Here is a 23,284-nt window from a genome sequence, read left to right on the forward strand (position 1 = left end):
TTTCACGTACTGAAGACGGTCAGTTCGTCGTAGTGGTAAATCAGTTTATTATTCAGAGAGATGTTGGTGCAACTGCTGGCACTGTGAAATCCTGCTCTCGTTTATGCAATGGAACTTTGCTGTTGGAGGGTATTTCTGATTCTCAAGCATAACAACTGCTTGCAGCTTCGCTCCCCCACGGCTATCATGTTCATGCCAAGGCCCATCAAATGCTAAATTCTTCACTTGTTATTTACACGAGTCTGCTCGATGGTCTGACCAAGGCAGAAAACCAAATGTACCTCTATGATCAGTGTGTCATGGCAGTCCATCAGGTGATGAAAAAAAGTAGGTGTCTCTTTAGTTCTCACGTGCACTCTCTTTCCCACTTTTGATAGAAATATTCTTCTGTTAAAGATGAAAGAAGGTTATGAAGTTATCACAGTCAGACCGTGTATTCTGAACCCGATGCGCTGCTACCAGTGTCGGGAGTCCTGTCAATACCCAGCCAAATGTGTGACCTGTAGTACAGAGGGCGATTGCCTGCCTTCTCCTCCCCACTGCATCAACTGCAGCGGCAATCGTGCCGCCTCCTCCTGCTATTGTGTTGTGTATCTCAATGAACGGACTGTCCAGTAGATCCAGGTGCAGGAAGAAGTACCTTACCAGGTTGCTCGCAGGTTGTCGGCTAGTCGCATATGCTGCACTCTACTATCTGGCACCTACAGTAATGTTCTTGCTACATGTTGCTCCACGAAGAATATGGCCACACAGACATGTGACATCAAATTTAGCACTGTTTTCGTGAATTCACCCAGTATCGTGGTAGCGTTCCCATCTCCTCCTCCAACTGTGCAACATGCTACCAAACTGTCACCTCATAGGGTGAAGTCACCAGCTACACAACTGGCAGGCCGGAAAGAACAGAAGGAATGCTCACATGAAGACTTCCTATGTCCCTCGAGCCAACAACATCTGAGTCTACTTCTGCCAACAGGAAAAGCGCAAAGAAGTCGAACAAAGGCAAATGGTCTCCTCCTTGCCAACTCGAAGATCCTCTTCGGTGGTGTCACTGCGTGATACCTGCTCTCAGGCAGTCTCCGTGTCGCCAGAGCTGGACTCCACAGGTGACAGAAGAATGTCAAACACTTCTGTAGACCTCATGGAGCAGGATCCTCTGTGCCCTGTAGCAGTGAGTCTTCAAAGGCTGGCACTCGGAAACTGCCGAGGTGTCACCCTTCATTTTTTCCTTGTCATTACATTCCTCCAATGGAACATTTGCGGTCTTAAATCTAACAAAGAGGATTTACGGCTGCTCTTAGAATTGCAGCATCCATTTGTTCTCTGCCTTTAGGTAACAAAATTGCGTCCTCACAATCACTTTGAGCACCCACATTTCTTCCCGGTCTGTTTTGACCTTCCCTCCAAGGATTGCACTCTGTCATATGGGAGTTATGCTGCTCATACGGGATGACATTCATAGTCAATCCATCTCCCTGGCAACCCGCCTTCAAGCTGTTGCAGTTTGTCTTTTCCTTCCTCACTTGGCATTTTCCCTTTGTACCATATACATCCCTCCGTCATTCAGTGTCAGCAGAGCAGACTTCCTCCAGCTTATTGGGCAACTACCTCACCCCGTTTTGCTGCTCGGTTATTTTAATGCGCAGTATCCCATTTGAGGTTCTCCCAATACCTGTCCGAGAGGTGCGCTCTTGGCTGACCTTCTCTTCTGCCTTAACACAGAAGCTCCCATATTCCTTTCGGACTCCAGGCACACCTGTTTCCATTTGGACATATCCTTCTGCAGTGCCCACTTTGCCCGTTGTCTTGAGTGGTCCGTTCTCTCTGGCACATACTTGAGCAACCATTTCCCTTGTGCTATCTTTTGCTGACACCTATCCCCCCTACATGCACACCCAAATGGCAGCTTACTAAGGGCAACTGGAGGCTTTACTCCTCCCTGGCAACTTTTGACGAACATTTCCCCAATCGTGATGACCAGGTAGAATATCTTACGAATGATATCCTTACCGCCGCACAATGTTCCATTCCTTGTGCTTCCTCTTTACCACACCATGTTCTGGTCCCTTTGTGGACTGAGGCATACCATGACACAATTTGTGCACGGAGACATGCTCCCAGCATATTTACCGTCATCCTATGATGGCAAGCTCCATTCATTATAAACAGTTGCATGCACAGTATCATTGCATTCTTCAGATAGCAAAAAAGCTGGCTTGATTTCATTCACTAGTTCTTTTAACAGTTCCAATCCCTCTTCTGTCGTGTGGGCCAACCTCCGATGGCTCTCTGGAATCAGGATGCATATCCCAATTTACAGCCTGACAGTGATGATGATGAGTCCCATACTCCGTTTACCGAGCGTAGGGGAGCGACGCGGGAGACCCGCGCCGCCATACTAGGCAAGGTCCTAGTGGAGGTGGTTTGCCATTGCCTTCCTCCGACCGTAATGGGGATGATTGATGATGATGATGAAGACGACACAAACACCCAGTCATCACGAGGCAGGTGAAAAATCCCTGACCCCGCCGGGAATCGAACCCGGGACCCCGTGCTCGGGAAGCGAGAACGCTACCGCGAGACCACGAGCTGCGGACAGCCTGACAGTAGCAGACGATATCATCGTGGATGCTATTGCTATCTCGGACACCCTGTGCTGCCATTTTGTGGAGATTTAGAGCTCCTCTCACTATCACCCTGCATTCCTACATCGGAAACAAGCAGAGGAGGCTCAGGGAATACCCTTCCCTTCTCAGAATCGTGAGTGCTACAATGCCACCTTTACTATGAGGGAACTAGATCGCGCTGTCACTTCATCCCGATCCTCCACCCCAGGGCCAGATGATGTTCACTTTCAGATGTTGCAGCACCTTTCTCTTGTGGGCAATCACTTTCTGCTTCATACGTGCAACTGAATCTGGGCAGGGGACACATTTCCCAGATGCTGATGTGAAGCCAGTGCCATACCCATGCCTAAGCCCAGTAAGGACAAACACCTTCCTTCCAGCTATCGCCCCATTTCTCGCATCAGCTGTGTTTGCAAGGTGATGGAATGTATGATTCATACCCAGCTATTACAGTGGCTAGAGTCTCGCAATTTACTAACAACTGCACAGTGTGGATTTCAAACACTCTGTTCTGTTGTTGACCCTCACCTCACTTTGTTCACCCATATCGTGAATAGTTTTCTTCGGAAATCCCAGACTGTGGCAGAGTTTTTCGATTTGGAGAAAGCCTATGACACCTGCTGGAGGAGTAGTATCCACCGTGCACTCTAAGGAGTAAGCTCACTAAGGAGTAAGCTCGTCAGAAAATAACGGTGATGCATATGTATGTATGAAACAAACACAACAAAAGAAAACTTTTCTTGCTACTGGTGTTAAACAGTCTCACAGAAAGAATATGGGGTATTTAGATGCCTGTGTCTCGACTCACATCACTAATGATGGAAAGAAGCTCCATATTGTCGAGCCATGTAATAGTTAAGTGACAAGCATGGGAGGTGATGGCTTAGTAACAGAGACTATGAAGTGTTGATCTGACCTCCTATACTGGTGATAAAACAGTACAAGAAGAAGCATCTGATGTCATTCATATCCCAAACACAGCTGTAAATTTGCTCTCAATTAGTAAAATTGTAAGCAAAGGGCATAAAGTGACTTTTAACAAAACAATTGGGTTCATCTACATTGCAGAAGGTGAACCAAATGCCTTTTAACAAAAAAAAATTGGGTTCATCTACACTGCAGAAGGTGAACTAAATGCCTTTTGACAAAAAAAATGGGGTTCATCTACACTGCAGAAGGTGAACCAAATGCCTAAGAGTGGCATCTATTGTTTAAATACATGTAAAGTGAAACAGTGCTACTATACAAAAGATACGCGATTCTTATGGCATCGCAGGCTAGGACATATGAATTGTAAAAGTATGCTACGTTGTCAAAGGTTTCGGCAGGACTAAATGGAGATATCATAGTGAAGGATCCCTGTGAGTTGTGCCTTATGCGAAAATAGTCACGTCTCCCATTCAGACCGAGCAAAAGGTATATTAACATGACTTAGACTTAATACATTCTGATTTGTGTGGGCAAATGGAGACAATCTATTAGTGGAAATCATTATTTCAAAGAACTGTGACTGACGCCCGAACAACAGGGACTTATATACATTGACAATAAAAAATAGCACATTGAGAATGGCTAACTACTAGCTGAAATCTGGATTTGCATAATAAAATCCAAAAAGGACGACTGATTGCTGCACTTCATAATTTATAAAATCATTATTTTCTCTTATTTATTGATGATTTTTCAAGATTCAAGTTTGTTTATTTGTTGAAGAAAACATCTGAGGGAACACAGATATTTGTAAACCCCAAAGCCATGATGGAAGACCAGGCAGGGAGAAATATGTCAATGATGAGCTAAAAGGATTTATGGCTTCTAAGGATATCATCCCCCAACTTACAGTATGTTATAATCCACAGGAAAATGGTGTTGCCAAGGCTAATAGAACATTGGCTGAAAAGGCTCATACTACGATGTTTGATGCTAACCTACCAAATGAGTATTGGGTTGAAGCTATGTCTACAGCTGCGTACCTATCAAATCGTTTACCATCCACCACACTCAGAGATAAGACGCCAAATGAACTTTGGCATAGGAAGAAAGCCTTTTTTATCACATCTGAGAATTTTTGGCTGCAGTGCAATGGTTCACATTCCAAAACCCCAATGCAAGAAGTGGGAAGTTGCAGAAGTCGACATTTGTAGGCTACTGTCAGGCAAGCAAAAGCTATTGATTCATCAATATGGAGACTGTCCAGATAATTGTCAGCAGGGATGTAAAATTGCTGGAGGATGGAAGTTTTTCTAGTTTGAAGACAGAGGAACATTATCTTGGGATTGGAACAAGAAGCAGTTCTTCAGGACAACAGTACTTCACAAACTGAAGAAGAAATTAGATCAGAAGACAGTGATAATGAACCCTTTTATGCCTTTGACAGTGATTCAGTAGAAACTGAAGCTCAAGACAAGGGTCATGAGAATCGAAACATAGTTCAAGAGGTTACACCTCGAAGGTCAAACAGAGAACCAAAACCCAAGACATGGCCCAATCATGTTACTTACCATTTGAAACAAGGACTTCCATGTGAGGACATTGATATCAAAGAAGCTTTGAAAGGGGCAAATGATGAAGAATACAAAAAAGCAATGAAGAATGAATTTCCATCCATAGTTCGTAATAACACATTTGAAGAAGTAGACCTGCCCAGGGGACACAAACCACTCACGACGAAGTGAGTATTAAAAATAAAACCTGGGAGTAGCAGTACACCAGAAACAGTTAGGGCATGTCTAATTGTAAAACGATGCACTCAAGTTCCGGATGTTGATTATCAGGAAATCTTCACACGAGTGGTCAGGCATACATCCGTTAGATATCTCTTGTCTATGACAGCTCAAGTGACCCTGAAGATTGACTATGTTGCCATGACTACTGCTTATCTCTATGGAGACTTGAATGAAGAAATTTATGTCATTCCACCAGAAAATTTTGTAACTCCTGGAGGCTGAAGAAAGCTGTTTATGGACTCAAACAGGCTGGTAGAAATTGGAATCAAAAAATTGATGAGGTATTAAGAAAACTGAAATTGAATAGATCAAACACTGATCCATATATATATTTTCACAGAGATGGCACCAAACTAGTCATCGTAGCTTTATATGTCGGCAAAATGTTGTTATTCTCTAATGACAGAAGTTTCTCGAATCAGTTCAAAAGTTCCTTGAAGAGTTTTTTTGAGGTAAAAGATTTAGGACAGGTTTGCCAATGCCTAGGCATGGAAATTAAATAGGATTGTGATAAAGGAACAAATTTGGATCTCCCAGAAATCCTAGGAAAAAATTGTTCCGGAGAAATTTGGAATGAGTGAAGCCAAGCCGGTGTCAACACCACTTGAACTTGGTTTGAACTTCGTAGCAGCCGAATCAGGTGATATCGAACTACTGTGTCAAGAAGCAATAGGAAGTCTTCTGTATGGAATGTTGAGTCAGGTGTTGTTAATGTTGAACATCTGCCTTCTGAAGAAATGTTACCCAATGCTTCCAGGAAACCATTTGGCAATGACAGACATGAAACAGGTATGAGAACCGGTGGCCTTTTGAAGTAAGTGGAAGAGTGATAGGACATTTAGACTTCATAATTTGTGTCACTGTTAATTTAGGGGACATGTAAAGGTACGTAAATTGATATTGGCAGTTCTTTTTTATTTTTTTTACTCCATTGTGTTGTAATTATTTGGTGGTTATTATATATTCTGGGGTGTTTAGTTCTTGTTATACACAAACTGATTAATTTGTAAAGCTTTCACATTTATATTAAAAATATATCAACAGATAAATATATTCGAGATTAATTATATGAATATAATAGAGGGAAACATTCCACGTGGGAAAAATATATCTAAAAACAAAGATGATGTGACTTACCAAACAAAAGCGCTGGCAGGTTGATAGACACACAAACAGACACAAACATACACACAAAATTCAAGCTTTCGCAACCAACAGTTGCTTCATCAGGAAAGAGGGAAGGAGAGGGAAAGACAAAAGGATGTGGGTTTTAAGGGAGAGGGTAAGGAGTCATTCCAATCACCGGAGCGGAAAGACTTACCTTAGGGGGAAAAAAGGACAGGTATACACTCGCGCACACGCACACACGCACACACACACACGCACACACACACACGCACACACACACACACACACACACACACACACACACACACACACACACACACGTATCCATCCGCACATATACAGACACAAGCAGACATTTGTAAAGGCAAAGAATTTGGGCAGAGATGACAGTCGAGGCGAAAGTACAGAGTCAAAGATGTTGTTGGAAGACAGGTGAGGTATGAGCGGCGGCAACTTGAAATTAGCGGAGGTTGAGGCCTGGCGGATAATGAGAAGAGAGGATATACTGTAGGGCAAGTTCCCATCTCCGGAGTTCTGACAGGTTGGTGTTAGTGGGAAGTATCCAGATAACCCGGATGGTGTAACACTGTGCCCAGATGTGCTGGCCGTGCACCAAGGCACGTTTAGCCACAGGGTGATCCTCATTACCAACAAACACTGTCTGCCTGTGTCCATTCATGTGAATGGACAGTTTGTTGCTGGTCATTCCCACATAGAAAGCTTCACAGTGTAGGCAGGTCAGTTGGTAAATCACATGGATGCTTTCACACTGTCGTACCCTTGTACTCTCTGCTGGAAATATCACATTGCCACAAAGAAAAATTATCCTAATCCTACTCCTAATGATCCAACTCCCCAAGACACTATCCAAATTGAACAGTTCCGTCCTCCATCACAGCGGGGCCCACCTCCTCTTCCTCAAAATCACCCTCTCCAAACCTTCCAGTAATTTCTGACTTCCAGCCTTGCCTCTCAATCCTTCTTAAAAAACCTTAATCCTACTCCCAACATCACCACTGCTGAAGCCCAGGCTATCCGTGATCTGAAGGCTGATCGATCCATCGTCATTCTTCCGGCTGACAAGGGTTCCACAACCGTGGTACTTGATCGTCGGGAATATGTGGCTGAGGGACTGCGTCAGTTTTCAGACAACACTACATACAAAGTTTGCAAAGGTAACCCCATTCCTGATGTCCAGGCGGAGCTTCAAGGAATCCTCAGAACCTTAGGCCCCCTACAAAACCTTTCAGCTGAATCCATCAACCTCCTGACCCCACCGACACCCCACACCCCTACCTTCTACCTAAAATTCACAAACCCAATCCCCCCCCCGTCCCCCATTGTAGCTGGTTAACAAGCCCCCACAAAACGTATCTCTGCCTACGTAGATCAACACCTTCAACCCATTACATGCAGTCTCCCATCCGTCATTGAAGACACCAACCACTTTCTCGAATGCCTGGAATCCTTACCCAATCTGTTACCCCCGGAATCCATCCTTGTAACCATTGATGCTACTTCCCTGTACACAAATATCCCGCACGTCTAGGGCCTCGCTGCGATGGAGCACTTCCTTTCACGCCGATCACCTGCCACCCTACCTAAAACCTCTTTCCTCATTACCTTAGCCAGCTTCATCCTGACCCACAACTTCTTCATTTTTGAGGGCCAGACATACCATCAATTAAAGGGAACATCCATGGGTACCAGGATGGCCCCCTCGTATGCCAACCTATTCATGGGTCGCTTAGAGGAAGCCTTCTTGGTTACCGAGGCCTGCCAACCCAAAGTTTGGTACAGATTTATTGATGACTATCTTCATGATCTGGACTCACACTGAAGAACAACTCCAGAATTTCCTCTCCAACCTCAACTCCTTTGGTTCCATCAGATTCACCTGGTCCTACTCCAAATCCCATGCCACTTTCCTTGACATTGACCTCCATCCGTCCAATGGCCAGCTTCACACGTCCGTCCACATCAAACCCACCAACCAGCAACAGTACCTCCATTTTGACAGCTGCCACCCATTCCACATCAAACGGTTGCTTCCCTACAGCCTAGGTCTTTGTGGTAAACGAATCTGCTCCAGTCCGGAATCCCTGAACCATTACACCAACAACCTGAAAACAGATTTCGCATCCCGCAACTACCCTCCCGACCTGTACAAAAGCAAATAACCAGAGCCACTTCCTCATCCCTTCAAACCCAGAACCACCCACAGAAGAACCCCAAAAGTGCCCCACTTCTGACAGGATACTTTCCGGGACTGGATGAGACTCTGAATGTGGCTCTCCAGCAGGGATACGACTTCCTAAAATCCTGCCCCGAAATGAGATCCATCCTTCATGAAATCCTCCCCACTCCACCAAGAGTATCTTTCCGCCGTCCACCTAACCTTCATAACCTCTTGGTTCATCCCTAAGAAATCCCCAAACCACCTTCCCTACCCTCTGGCTCCTACCCGTATAACTGCCCCTGGTGTAAAACCTGTCCTATGCACCCTCCCACCACCACCTACTCCAGTCCTGTAACCCGGAAGGTGTACACGATCAAAGGCAGAGCCACGTGTGAAAGCACCCACATGATTTACCAACTGACCTGCCTACACTGTGAAGCTTTCTATGTGGGAATGACCAGCAACAAACTGTTCATTCGCATGAATGGACACAGGCAGACAGCGTTTGTTGGTAATGATGATCACCCTGTGGCTAAACATGCCTTGGTGCACGGCGAGCACATCTTGGCACAGTGTTACACCGTCCGGGTTATCTGGATACTTCCCACCAACACCAACCTATCCGAACTCCGGAGATGGGAACTTGCCCTTCAATATATCCTCTCTTCTCGTTATCCACCAGGCCTCAACCTCCGCTAATTTCAAGTTGCCCCCGCTCATACCTCACCTGTCTTTCAACAACATCTTTGACTCTGTACTTTCGCCTCGACTGACATCTCTGCCCAAACTCTTCACCTTTACAAATGTCTGCTTGTGTCTGTGCATGTGCGGATGGATATGTGTGTGTGTGCACGCGAGTGTAACCTGTCCTTTTTTCCCCCTAAGGTAAGTCTTTCCGCTTCCGGGATTGGGTGTCTATCAACCTGCCAGCGCTTTTGTTTGGTAAGTCACATCATCTTTGTTTTTAGATAAATATATTCAACATATATGATGAGAATGTCAGTGTATCCACACTTTGGTCTCAGCCATTTTGGGCTTATACTACATTACTGATGTCAACTTGAGGGTAGAATCCTTTACGGTATCAGAGTCAGCAGCTGTGGATCACATCTATGAGAGGCACCAAATTCAAGAGTTGATTTTAAAAAACAGAAATTCCAGAAGCAATTTGGCATTTTCTCTTTCTCAAAATATGTAGTATCCTACATAATTTCTGTTAAATTCTCAGAATTTTTCTGTTTGGTACTTTTGAGCTGATGAAAATAGAAAGCAATTGCAATTAAGAAATTAGACAAAGAAGTTAAAAAGCAAACATTGTTTATAAATCCTGTTACACTGAAAAGTGAAAGTTCTCCTTTCCAGACACTGTAATGCTGTGTACTAGTGTTAATAGGAAAAATATAAAACATTGAAATTGTCTGATATTTCACTACTGAAGGTACCATTCCTATCAGAATATTATCATCTTTCAAATAAAATAAAATAAAATACAACAAAACAGCTTTTCCCATTCATTAATATTTTATCAAAAGTCAACTGTTTTGCCACCAGTGGTGGCATATATTGTGGACCAGGAATGTTTTACATAAAACTGTATAAGGCCGCTTACTTACTCCCTGCCCACCCGCCCTCTCACTCACTCACCCACCCTCCCACATGCCTGAAGTAGTGAGGACTATTCAGTAAGTGAACTTCCACAACAATGCATTTGCTCTTGACATTACTTGACAGCACTTGCAAACGTATCTGTTGATGCATATGTTTGCAAAATTGAAAAGTGGTCAATGCAGAAATGTCATGCATGCACCAGGTAGATGTGAGAATCATTAGGCAGTGGTTATAAACTGAAACAGGCCTATCATCAATGTCAATGTATTTTTAATTTTGACATAAGGTTTACAGCCCCAGTGGAATGATAATTTCAATCTTCAACACCCTCAATCTTTCTTTCCGTTCTTCATTGACTTAAATTATCACAGAACAGCCTTTTCCAGTGCACAAGAAAAATGACTCTTCTGTGTCTATGCCTGTGTTTATGACCTTTTTAAAGCTTAAAAAAAATTTTATCCTCTCTGAATGAATATGACTTCCTGAATATAGTGAAGTATTTTTATAAATTTATTCTTATATATTTTTAAAAAGTATAAGATGTCAGTTATAAGATTAATTCATTCCATTGCTTAAAATATTACTTTTCTTGTATTTAAACCACTATAAGTATACCTTACATGTTTTATGAAATGCAGACTAGCAAAACATGCATTAAAGTTTCCTTTATTTACGTTGAATAAAGGAAAAAAAGTGTATGCTACCTGACAGCTCTTATTTCTTTCTAAACCCACTGTGTGTATTCTATCGTCATTGTCATCATCATCATCATCATCATCATCCATTAGCAGTTTGGGTATCTTGTGTTCTGTGACTACAGAAACTGTTCACACATTGGACCATGTCTTTATATCAATGCTTCCCTGGGGTTGATACTGTAGCACTTTGCCTGGCAATCTGTTCTCTAGCATGCTAAGAACAATCTGGTGCTATTTAGATTAGTGCTTTGTTCATCAGATACTTTTATGTACCATTGTTTTCATACACATTCAGTTGTCAACCATCTCACATCCCTTAGGGAATGTGAAAAATTTCATCTGCTTACTGTCTACTCGGGCTTGATGTCAGACTTTGTTCTCATATAGAAGCTTTTTTTTTTTTATTTCACATTGTGAAATATTATGTTTCTTTCCTCATTTGCTTATCAACACTTCTTTGTAATCTGTTGACAAAATACTGAACTGCAAATGTAGAAAGTACTATCTGTGCATATCCAGTGCTTGAGTGGGAGCAACACTGTCAATTGATGTGTGTTAGGATACTTGATGATTGTACAATGACTGTTGGAAATCAGTGTTGCTTGAGAGGAATATTGTCAGTTACAAGTTCTGAATCTCACAAGTAATCAGATCTGTAAAATGTGATAGAAAGTTATTTAGTTCTTCTTTGACATTCCCCACCAGTTGCTACTTGAGTTCAAAAGAATGAAATGTTTCTTTCGTGGTAGTTAGGTGAAAATAAGTACAACATTTTAGGTCAGAATTGTGAAGCAAAACTATGTACATGTTATCCATAATGTGCACCTTGCCAGTTTTCTTGATTCCTCTGTCAACAATGCAACTGCAAGAGGTCCTTTAGTTGATAAGTGATTGCTCGATGTTCCTCCTCATGATGTTTTTGTTCGGTGTTATGCAAGAATTTATGTCCCACCTCTTCACTAGCTGCTTTCAGATTTATAAACATGTATTCATACCGATTTCCAATCTGTAGATTGCGACACACAATCTCTTTCACAACAAGAACTTGTTAATTGTTCTGTGGCGTTTCCATGTTTACATATTGTAATGTGTGTAAAACGTCAAAGAATTCTCACATGTATTAATGTTGTGTTTGGTCATCTGACACATACACACATGCATACACAAAACTATGATAAGCTGTTGAACTGTTTTTCCCTTATCTGTTATATGCAGGGTGATTTTGTGGTAAACAAAATGTGTTGTTAGTGTAACATTTGTAATTGTATGTGTTTTATTTTGTATTAAGGATGGGACTTACCTACACACCACAGCACATCTGCCTTACTGGAAGCCGAATTTCATTGTGAATGGTACTGGTGACCCAGGTGAATTTGCTGACCAGTTCATCGAGCACTTTTTCACCCTCTATGATGACCCTGATCGAATGAAACTCCGTGGATTGTACCATGAGAAGGCTTACTTCTCACTTTGCAGTTTATATTTGGATGCACAATTTACAACTCCCAATGCAAGGTAAAAGGAAAGTCAGTCTCTCTCTCTCTCTCTCTCTCTCTCTCTCTCTCTCTCTCTTTTCCTTTCTCACATAAATGAAATAGCTTTGGAAGACAATGGAAACCACAAATTAGAATGACATGGGTTTGAGTGCCTTAACCACTACACCAGGTCACTCTGAGTTTATTTGCGGCAGTGGGGAATTATTCAGAATAATATTTCCAGAGTGAATTTTCACTCTACAGCAGATTATGTGTACCAGACTGGGACTCGAAGCTATGGGATGGGTCATAAGTCGGGCAGGGAAACTCAGTCAGGAGAGCATTTGGTCACCGAAAGACAAATATTCCAGGTTTGAATCCCAGTCCAGCACACAGTTTCGATCTACCACTAAGTTTAAAGATAATATTATTTTAAACATTAGCAATTTTCTTATATTAGACCAGCCCCTCAGGTTTGATATGATGTCAGATTCCTTCTCACCCTGTATCAATGAGTGACTGACTTATTTCCATTGTAAAAAATGCCTGTGGCTTTGTCAAATGTTACAATGTTACACATCCATTATTTTGCTTGTATATTGCCTTCCTTTTCGGTTTCCAGGGGATCAGTTCAGAAATTCTATGCACATAGAAATTTGAACCAAACACATCATTTCATATATCCTTCGGAAATGGTATATGCCGCCGCTGCCGCACCCCCCACCCACCCACCCACCCACCCACCCACCCACCCACCCACCCACCCACCCACCCACCCACCCACCGCTCTCTCTCTCTCTCTCTCTCTCTCTCTCTCACGCGCGTGCACACACACACACACACACACACACACACACACACACACACACACACACACACACTTTTCTCTCTTTTACCAAATTAACAATTCCGTGATACCTCAGGGGCCAGATTTAGACTTTTAGTTCAATGTGCAAACTGTTTTTATTTTGTGTGTTATAGTCATGGCATTCACTGTTGTCTTTGTACAAAGGAAAGTTATTACATACAAAGGTCAACAAGGAAAAAATATACTGTGAGGACCTGTGAAGGATCACCATTTTGCGAAATAAATAACTTGTATGGTGAATATCACTCATTACCCTGATAACTTGATACTTTTTTTTCTTTTTTCTTTTTAACTATCCTTTGACATTAATGAATAAAAGAATCCAAAAGAGGAAGCTTTAATAGTATCTACTTCAGCCACAGAAGCAGTAATTCATAGTGCAAATATTGCTGAGCTATGTCTTTCAAAAAGATTAAGAATGTGGGTTGATCAGTTACATTTGCTGTCTCTATAAGGACCCAGTAGTTTTGTATCTTCAGATTTTTAAATTGGTTTATTTCTAAACTTTTTCTTAATTTTTCAAGATTTCTTTGAGACATATGAAACCTCCTATAATGGGTTTTATCTGCATTGAGTGATAGACCATTTGAAGAAAACCAGTTTAAAATTTTAAACTGTACGTATCTCGTTCAAGATGGTTCCCATGACAATTCATCAGTGAGAATTGAAGTATTGTCTGCAAAAAGGATAATTTACTCTTTATATCGAAACAGAGAGGGAGGTCATTAATGAAAAAAAATATCGTTGTGGCACACTGCAATTTAAGGTCTCCCACTCAGAGGAGGCAGGTTCTCTGAATGGGTCATCAGCTTTACAGTCTGATTCTAGTCCTTTAGGTATTACTGAAGCCATGAGTAAACAGTACAGCCAAACCATATTATTTGCCCTTTTTCAAAAGATTGTTGAGGAATTTGTGGAAGTTGAGATGATGAGAAATATCACTACAGCTAATTTTAGTGGTCCAAGGACAAATCCTTGGAGAAGTGTATTGAACATGTTGCATAAGACTGAACTCATATATTTCAGTATTCCTTAGAAATATTGTCCGCACCAATGGACTATTTATTTTTTAATAACTTAATTATTCTTTCAGTATCATTTATTGAATAGAAGGTAAGGATATCTGTGGGGTTCTGTTGCTGATTACTTTCTGTAGAAGAACCAGTGCTTCATCCACTTCTCTGCTGCTGTCAAAAAATGTTTGTTCAATATTTCTGCAACCATTTCAAATTTCTTTATAATATTGTCACCTTTTTTAATTTCTATTTGTGTCATGTTCCCTGTTTTTCTGCCAGTTTCCCTCTTTTTATCACATTTCAAATTGTTTTTATTTTGTTTTCTAATTTTTCAGTTTTTATGCACATATTCTTAGATTTATTTATTACCTTCCTTAGAGTGCTACAGCTAAGTTGTAGTGCTGCTGTTTCTTGGGCCGAACAAGTTTTGTGAGAATTGTACATCATCCTCTTTGTTCTGCCAGATGTTTGTATTTCTGCAGTGAGCCAGATCTTCCTGTCAGTGGTTACATGGCCCCCTCTTTTTTTTTTTTTTTAAGAAAGGTAGCTTCAAAGTAAGACATTAATTCATTTACTTGTTATTGACATGCTTCACTGTAAACAGGGCTCCAATCTATCTCGTGCAGGCTGTAGTTGAAATTTTTAAAGCTCTCATCAATCATCACCCTAAAAGATTTCCAATAACACTACGAACTGTCACACTGTACAGATTAATGTCTGTCAGTGTAAGTCATTGACCATCATGGTTGGACATATAGTGTGATACCATTGACTCTTGGCTTATTTATAGGTTTGTCAATCATATTTTGACAGTTATTAATACCCCTGGTTCGAAAATCCACCACTGGCATCACATTAAAAGACTCAATCAAATGTTCTAAATCTACATTACTATTGCTCTCATTTAGAAAATTTAAATTCATATCACCTGCAGTTATTAAATTCTTGGATCATGTTACCTGTAGGAGCCCTGTAAAGTACTATCACTGCAACTGGCAAGTCATTTATAGTAATCTGTACTCCACATATTTCAATATGTTCTCCATGCAGCGACTCTTTAAATCTAATGCTTTGTAAGATATATTATTTTTTTACGTAAATTACACCACCACCTTTCTCAAAGATAGTTCTGGAGTAATGTGTTGCTAGACAGTAACCATTAAGCTGCAACATTTCAACATCTTTCCTGTGGTCTTCACTGACACATAATACATCAACCTTTACCTCTTGTGGATTCTCTAAGAGAAGATAATTTCATTTATTTCACTTGTAAGTCCCTTTATATTTTGGTGAAAAATTGTCATTGCTTTGTTATTTGCAGAACCTGCATCCTTTTGCCTAAAATAGAATCCCAGGGCTTTGAAGCAATAGGCTCATTGTTAGCTGTTTCACTGATATTTTTGCTTGAAAAATGCTGTGATGAGATTGCTTGAGCCATTTGAGGGGAATATGTTTCGAGATGGAGTTGTTATTGTCTACTTCCACAGTTGTGTCAGTCAAAAGAGTACCTAATGCTTTATTTCCATATTAATTCTGGTAACAAAGAACACTCAGAAAAACAGAATGGCAACTTTAAATCAAGCATTGGTAAACATCTATAGAAACAAAGATATTCATATTGCACAACAAATGTGCAACATTCAAGAAGGCACAAATTGCTGTCATTGACGTAACAATATCTATAGCAGAATTTATCAATTCAATATCACGATGCTTGTATGGCCTGTCAAATTTTGTTATTGAAAAGATAGTGGACATTATACTAGACTCACTTTGTTTATTAATAAATTAGATTTTTTATGAGTTGTTCTTTTCCAGACTGCTTAAAGATAACAGTAGTTGTCCCTGTACATAAAAAAGAGACAGGTTATTTGTTGATAATCACTGTCTTCTCAAAGTGTATGACTGTGTATCATCATAGAAGCACTGAGGTGCTACGGCATTCGAGATGCAGAGCTCACTCTTGTAGAATTCTATCGTGACAATAGCAAGCAGAAGATACACTTTAATGGTATGAGCTTTGTATTCCCAAATATTTCAAGACACGTGTCTCAAGGTTCTGTACTGGGACCCTTGTTGTTTATAATCCATATTAATGACATACTAAGTATCATGCCATGTAAATGTGTTCTTTCATTGTAATCAAAAATGACATAGGGGACCTAAAGGAACAAAGCAAACCAAAGAATTTGTAGTGTCTGGTTTAAGGACAGTGGATTACCTGTTAATCAGAATAAAACTGAAAGTGTTATTTTTAATCTATGCAATACCAACAACAATTGTATGTCAATTAAACTTCTGTCTGTAAGCTTGAATTCCAAATTAACCTGGAAACTCCATACAGATTCTGTATGTACTAAATTTTCAAGAGTCATATACCTGATACTTAGATTTGGAACGTGTGAGTGAAAGCAGGTCATATTACGAAATTTTTTTCATAGCCATATAACATACTTCATACTGCTTTGGGGCAGCTCCCCTATTGCAGAGAGAGTTTTTATGTGACAAAGAAAGGCTGTCAGATGTGTATTGAGTGTCCTGAAAAACAATTTATCTTATAGGCCACTTTTAAAGAAGCTGGTTGTCATAACAGTCCCATCATTATTTGTGCTTAGTTGCCTGGTTTACACAAAAGAGAACACAGAGCTACACATTAAGGCATTCATTTCACTGTAACAATACATGTTGTTGTTGTTGTTGTTGTTGTTGTTGTTGTTGTTGTTGTCTTCGGTCCTGAGACTGGTTTGATGCAGCTCTCCATGCCACTCTATCCTGTGCAAGCCTCTTCATCTCCCAGTACCTACTGCAACCTACATCCTTCTGAATCTGCTTAGTGTATTCATCTCTTGGTCTCCCTCTACGATTTTTACCCTCCACGCTGCCCTCCAATGCTAAAATTGTGATCCCTTCATGCCTCAAAACATGTCCTACCAACCGATCCCTTCTCCTAGTCAAGTTGTGCCACAAACTTCTCTTCTCCCCAATCCTGTTCAATACCTCCTCATTAGTTATGTGATATATCCACCTTATCTTCAGCATTCTTCTGTAGCACCACATTTTGAAAGCTTCTATTCTCTTCTTGTCCAAACTATTTATTGTCCATGTTTCACTTCCATACATGACTACACTCCATACAAATACTTTCAGAAACGACTTCCTGATACATAAATCTATATTCGATGTTAACAAATTTCTCTTCTTCAGAAACGCTTTCCTTGCCATTGCCAGTCTACATTTTATATCCTCTCTACTTCGACCATCATCAGTTATTTTACTTCCTAATTAGCAAAACTCCTTTACTACTTTAAGTGTCTCGTTTCCTAATCTAATTCCCTCAGCATCACCTGATTTAATTTGACTACATTCCATTATCCTCGTTTTGCTTTTGTTGATGTTCATCTTATATCCTCCTTTCAAGACACTGTCCATTCCGTTCAACTGCTCTTCCAAGTCATTTGCCGTCTCTGACAGAATTACAATGCCATCTGCGAACCTCAAAGTTTTTACTTCTTCTCCATGAATTTTAATACCTACTCCAAATTTTTCTTTTGTTTCCTTTACTGCTTGCTCAATATACAGATTGAATAACACCAGGGAGAGGCTACAACCCTGTCTCACTCCTTTCCCAACCACTGCTTCCCTTTCATGCCCCTCGACTCTTATGACTGCCATCTGGTTTCTGTACAAATAGTAAATGGCCTTTCGCTCCCTGTATTTTAACCCAGCCACCTTCAGAATTTGAAAGAGAGTATTCCAGTCAACATTCTCAAAAGCTTTCTCTAAGTCTACAAATGCTAGAAATGTAGTTTTGCCTTTTCTTAATCTTTCTTCTAAGATAAGTCATAAGGTCAGTATTGCCTCACGTGTTCCAACATATCTACGGAATCCAAACTGATCCTCCCCGAGGTCCGCATCTACCAGTTTTTCCGTTCGTCTGTAAAGAATTCGCGTTAGTATTTTGCAGCTGTGACTTATTAAACTGATAGTTCAGCAATTTTCACATCTGTCAGCACCTTCTTTCTTTGGGATTGGAATTATTATATTCTTCTTGAAGTCTGAGGGTATTTTGCCTGTCTCATACATCTTGCTCACCAGATGGTAGGGTTTTGTCATGACTGGCTCTCCCAAGGCCGTCAGTAGTTCTAATGGAATGTTGTCTACTCCAGGAGCCTTGTTTTGACTTAGGTCTTTCAGTGCTCTGTCAAACTCTTCACGCAGTATCTTATCTCCCATTTCGTCTTCATCTACATCCTCTTCCATTTCCATAATATTGTCCTCAAGTACATCGCCCTTGTATAAACCTTCTATATAATCCTTCCACCTTTCTGCCTTCCCTTCTTTGCTTAGAACTGGGTTGCCATCTGAGCTCTTGATATTCATACACGTGGTTCTCTTCTCTCCAAAGGTCTCTTTAATTTTCCTGTAGGCAGTATCTATCTTACCCCTAGTGAGATAAGCTTCTACATCCTTACATTTGTCCTCTAGCCATCCCTGCTTAGCCATTTTTCACTTCCTGTCAATCTCATTTTTGAGACGTTTGTATTCCTTTTTGCCTGCTTCATTTACTGCATTTTTTATATTTTCTCCTTTCATCAATTAAATTCAATATTTCTTCTGTTACCCAAGGATTTCTAGCAGCCCTCGCCTTTTTTACCTACTTTATCCTCTGCTGCCTTCACTACTTCATCCCTCAGAGCTTCCCATTCTTCTTCTACTGTGTTTCTTTCCCCCATTCCTGTCGTTCCCTTATGCTCTCCTTGAAACTCTGTACAACCTCTGGTTCTTTCAGCTTATCCAGATCCCATGTCTTTAAATTCCCACCTTTTTGCAGTTTCTTCAGTTTTAACCTACAGGTCATAACCAATAGATTGTGGTCAGAGTCCACATCTGCCCCTGGAAATGTCGTACAATTTAAAACCTGATTCCTAAATCTCTGCCTTACCATTATATAATCTATCTGATACCTTTTAGTATCTCCAGGATTCTTCCATGTATACAACCTTCTTTTATGATTCTTGAACCAAGTGTTAGCTATGATTAAGTTATGCTCTGTGCAAAATTCTACCAGACGGCTTCCTCTTTCATTTCTTAGCCCCAATCCATAATCACCTACTATGTTTCCTTCTCTCCCTTTTCCTACTGACGAATTCCAGTCACCCATGACTATTAAATTTTCGTCTCCCTTCACTACCTGAATAATTTCTTTTATCTCATCATACATTTCATCAATTTCTTCATCATCTGCAGAGCTAGTTGGCATATAAACTTGTACTACTGTAGTAGGCATGGGCTTTGTGTCTATCTTGGCCACAATAATGCGTTCACTATGCTGTTTGTAGTAGCTTACCCGCACTCCTATTTTTTTTATTCATTATTAGACCTACTCCTGCATTACCCCTATTTGGTTTTGTATTTATAATCCTGTATTCACCTGACCAAAAGTCTTGTTCCTCCTGCCACCGAACTTCACTTATTCCCACTATATCTAACTTTAACCTATCCATTTCCTTTTTTAAATTTTCTAACCTACCTGCCCGATTAAGGGATCTGACATTCCTCGCTCCGATCCGTAGAACGCCAGTTTTCTTTCTCCTGATAACGACGTCCTCCTGAGTAGTCCCCGCCCGGAGATCCGAATGGGGGACTATTTTACCTCCGGAATATTTTACCCATTAGGACGCCATCATCATTTAATCATACAGTAAAGCTACATGTCCTTGGGAAAAATTACGGCTGTAGTTTCCCATTGCTTTCAGCCGTTCGCAGTACCAGCACAGCAAGGCCGTTTTGGTTAATGTTGCAAGGCCAGATCAGTCAATCATCCAGACTGTTGCCCCTGCAACTACTGAAAAGGCTGCTGCCCCTCTTCAGGAACCACATGTTTGTCTGGCCTCTCAACAGATACCCCTCCGTTGTGGTTGCACCTACGGTACGGCCATCTCTATCGCTGAGGCACGCAAGCCTCCCCACCAACGGCAAGGTCCATGGTTCATGGGGGGAGGGGGGGTAACAATACTTGTGACAAAGAAAAGATTGACCAACTGTTTAGAAGACTAAGCAAGACTAAAAAAAAAGAATTATACGTACCATAGAGTAAAACCGTTCAGTGCACTGCTACCAGAAGCACACACTACCTCATTAAAAACATTCAGAAATGTTGTACAAAACTGACTTAAAAAGAAAGAAGGCTTTCTGTGTAATATAGGAATTTCTCAATTTTGCAAAAGAAATTAATTGTGTTTATCGTATGAAAATCTACATGATTTAAGTGCTTTCTTTAATATAGTTATATGTATTATTATGCGTTATTCAGTTTTACAAACTATTAACATCAGTAGCATGTAAAATGCTCGAAGATGAAAATATATAAAAAGCTGTCATCAGAACCTTGACGATACTCCCTCCATTTGGAGAAGTTGAGTCAGCACCTCGCTACAACACTTGAGTAGGTGTCTTATACTTGTTAGCGAATGTGTCACCATATTTGTGGAAAAAGATGAACAAATTACAGGTGTAGCTTTGATTAGGGTCACTAGTATCATAGGGAAAAAATTTCTCATGTCCTTCCAACACAAACAAAACAGGATTTTTCCAATGAATTAAATGGATTCCTGTAGGAAGGCGTTACCTACAAACAAATCTGTGGTACGGCTATGGGCACCTGCATGGCACCATCCTATGCCAACATATTCATGGGCCACCTAGAGGAATCCTTCCTGAAAACCCAGAATCCTAAACCTGAATTCATTGTTGACAGCTTTGCTGTCTGGATTAAAGGTGAGGACACCCTATCCACATTCCTCCAGATCAGATCCTCAACTTCTCCCCCCTTTGCTTCACCTGGTCCTACTCAACCCAACAAGCCACCTTCCTAGATGTTGACCTCCACCTCAGAGATGGCTACATCAGTACCTCCATGCATATCAAACCTACTAATCACCAGCAACACCTTCACTTCAACTGCTTCTACTCATTCCATACCAAGAAGTCCCTTCCGTACAGCCTAGCCATCCTTGGTTGTCGCATCTGCAATGATGAGCAGTCCCTCTCAAAATATACTGAGGATCTCACTGAAGCCTTCAGTGACTGTAATTATCGTCCCAACCTTGTTCAAAAACAAATCTCCCATGCCTTATCTTTCCAGTCTCCCAAAGTTCCACAGTCCGGCCACAGAGGAGCATTCCCCTTGTAACTCAGTACCATCTGGATCTGAAGCAACAGAATTACATACCCCACCAGGGTTTTGATTACCTCTCTCGTCATGCTCTCTATCCTTCCCACCCCTCCAACAGTGATATTCTGCCAGCCACCGAACCTTCACAATATACTCAATAGACTTAGACCTGTCTCATACATCTTCCCACCACCACCATCTACTCCAGTCCGGTCACAAACATCACCTACCCCTTAAAGACAGGGCTACCTGTGAAACCAGTCATATGGTCTACAAGCTAAGCTGTAACCACTGTGCTGCATTCTGTGTAGGCATGACGACCAACAAGTTGTCTGTCTGCATGAATAGCAACTGACAAACTGTGGCCAAGAAACAAGTGGACCACTCTGTTGCTGAACACACTGCCAAATATGATATCCTTCATTTCAATCACTGCTTCACAGCCTGTGCCATATGGATCCTTCCCACCAACACTACCTTTTCTGAGTTGCGCAGGTTTGAACCTCCCTGCAAGATATCCTATGTTCCCGTAACCCTCCTGGCCTCAACCTTTGTTAGTCACTGTCCTCGCCCAGTAGGCCCCTTCCCTGTTCCCATTCCACCACTGCACAGCCGTTATTCCGCCACCACACCCAATCTTTTTATTTCTCTCCTTTTCTACCTGCAGTACTTCACTGTCGGCCACCCCCACCATACTATCCCTTCCTCTTTCCCCAACAGCCTCATCCTTACCCCCCAACCAGTCACAATCATGCACTGGTGCTGCTGTTTGCAGTGTGGGTTCAGTTGCCTGAGGCTGCAGTCGTGTGTGTGAGTTTTGTGTGTGTGTGTGTGTGTGTGTGTGTGTGTGTGTGTGTGTGTGTGTGTGTGCGCGTGTGTGAGTCTAGTGTTGACGAAGGCCTTAATGGGCGGACGCTATAATTGTGAGTCTTTTTGTTGTGCCTGTCTGCGACTCAGCATGTCCACTGCAGCAACTTTTCTTCTCATAATATTCGTTATTAATACTTTCTCTTACAAAAAAAATCATGTCTCAATAGATTATCTTGTATAAAATGTGGGTTGACAGATGACAAAGTACGTAGTATGGATAAGATTAAGACAGATGAGTTTGACAGTCATTTTTCATGGGGTTCGTTGTAGCCATGACCTTTTTCTTTTTTTCTCTGTACCCTCTAAACACCTTCAAACTGTTATGCCACAGAACAAGTGGTCCACACACAGCAGGTGGAGATGCTCGTTTGCTGTCTCACCTTGGAAATGTTATATGTTCAAGACAGTCTCCCATCTGCACATATAACAACAATATTTCCCACTTTGGGGTGTCCTGATACTTACTACTAAATGTAATGAATATCTTTCATTGTCATGGAAGCTTGGAAATGGGGCATGTCATTTCATAAAAATGTTAGGTCACACTTCACAATGCTGTACATGAGCTCACTTATGAGACTTAACTTTTACAACACGTTCTTGATGAAAACAGCAGCAGTAATCAATTAGTAAATATATGGCAGAGAAACAATGTTTATGCTGTGACTACATTCTGAGGCACTGTTCAGAAAAGTGTGTATGGCTCTGGAACAAACGCTTTTCAAGCCAAAATTGTTTTCTGATTAGTAAATTGCTTTTCTTACTGCTGGTGTTACTTAGATTCATATAACAGTGTTGTGGAGAATGTAATTAGTTAAAATCAGTAAAATAATAGGTGACACTGTGTTTCAGTAAGATACACGGGGAAGTATGGAATCTGTTCATATAAAGAGGATTTAGGCTCGTGTAGGTGAT

At 41.1% G+C, this 23,284-nt stretch overlaps 1 protein-coding gene across 1 annotated transcript in view; it reads left to right on the plus strand.

Moving 5' to 3' along the window:
* LOC126291566 (nuclear RNA export factor 1-like) overlaps positions 1-23,284 on the plus strand; it is a 145,283-nt gene that overhangs the window by 93,275 nt on the left and 28,724 nt on the right. The window contains exon 11 of the mRNA XM_049985089.1: positions 12,255-12,481. Coding sequence (XP_049841046.1) covers positions 12,255-12,481 — 227 coding nt within the window. The remainder of the gene's footprint in view (positions 1-12,254; positions 12,482-23,284) is intronic.

This window comes from Schistocerca gregaria, chromosome 9, assembly GCF_023897955.1.
Source record: "Schistocerca gregaria isolate iqSchGreg1 chromosome 9, iqSchGreg1.2, whole genome shotgun sequence".
In the NCBI taxonomy this organism is placed as follows: Eukaryota; Metazoa; Arthropoda; class Insecta; order Orthoptera; family Acrididae; genus Schistocerca; species Schistocerca gregaria.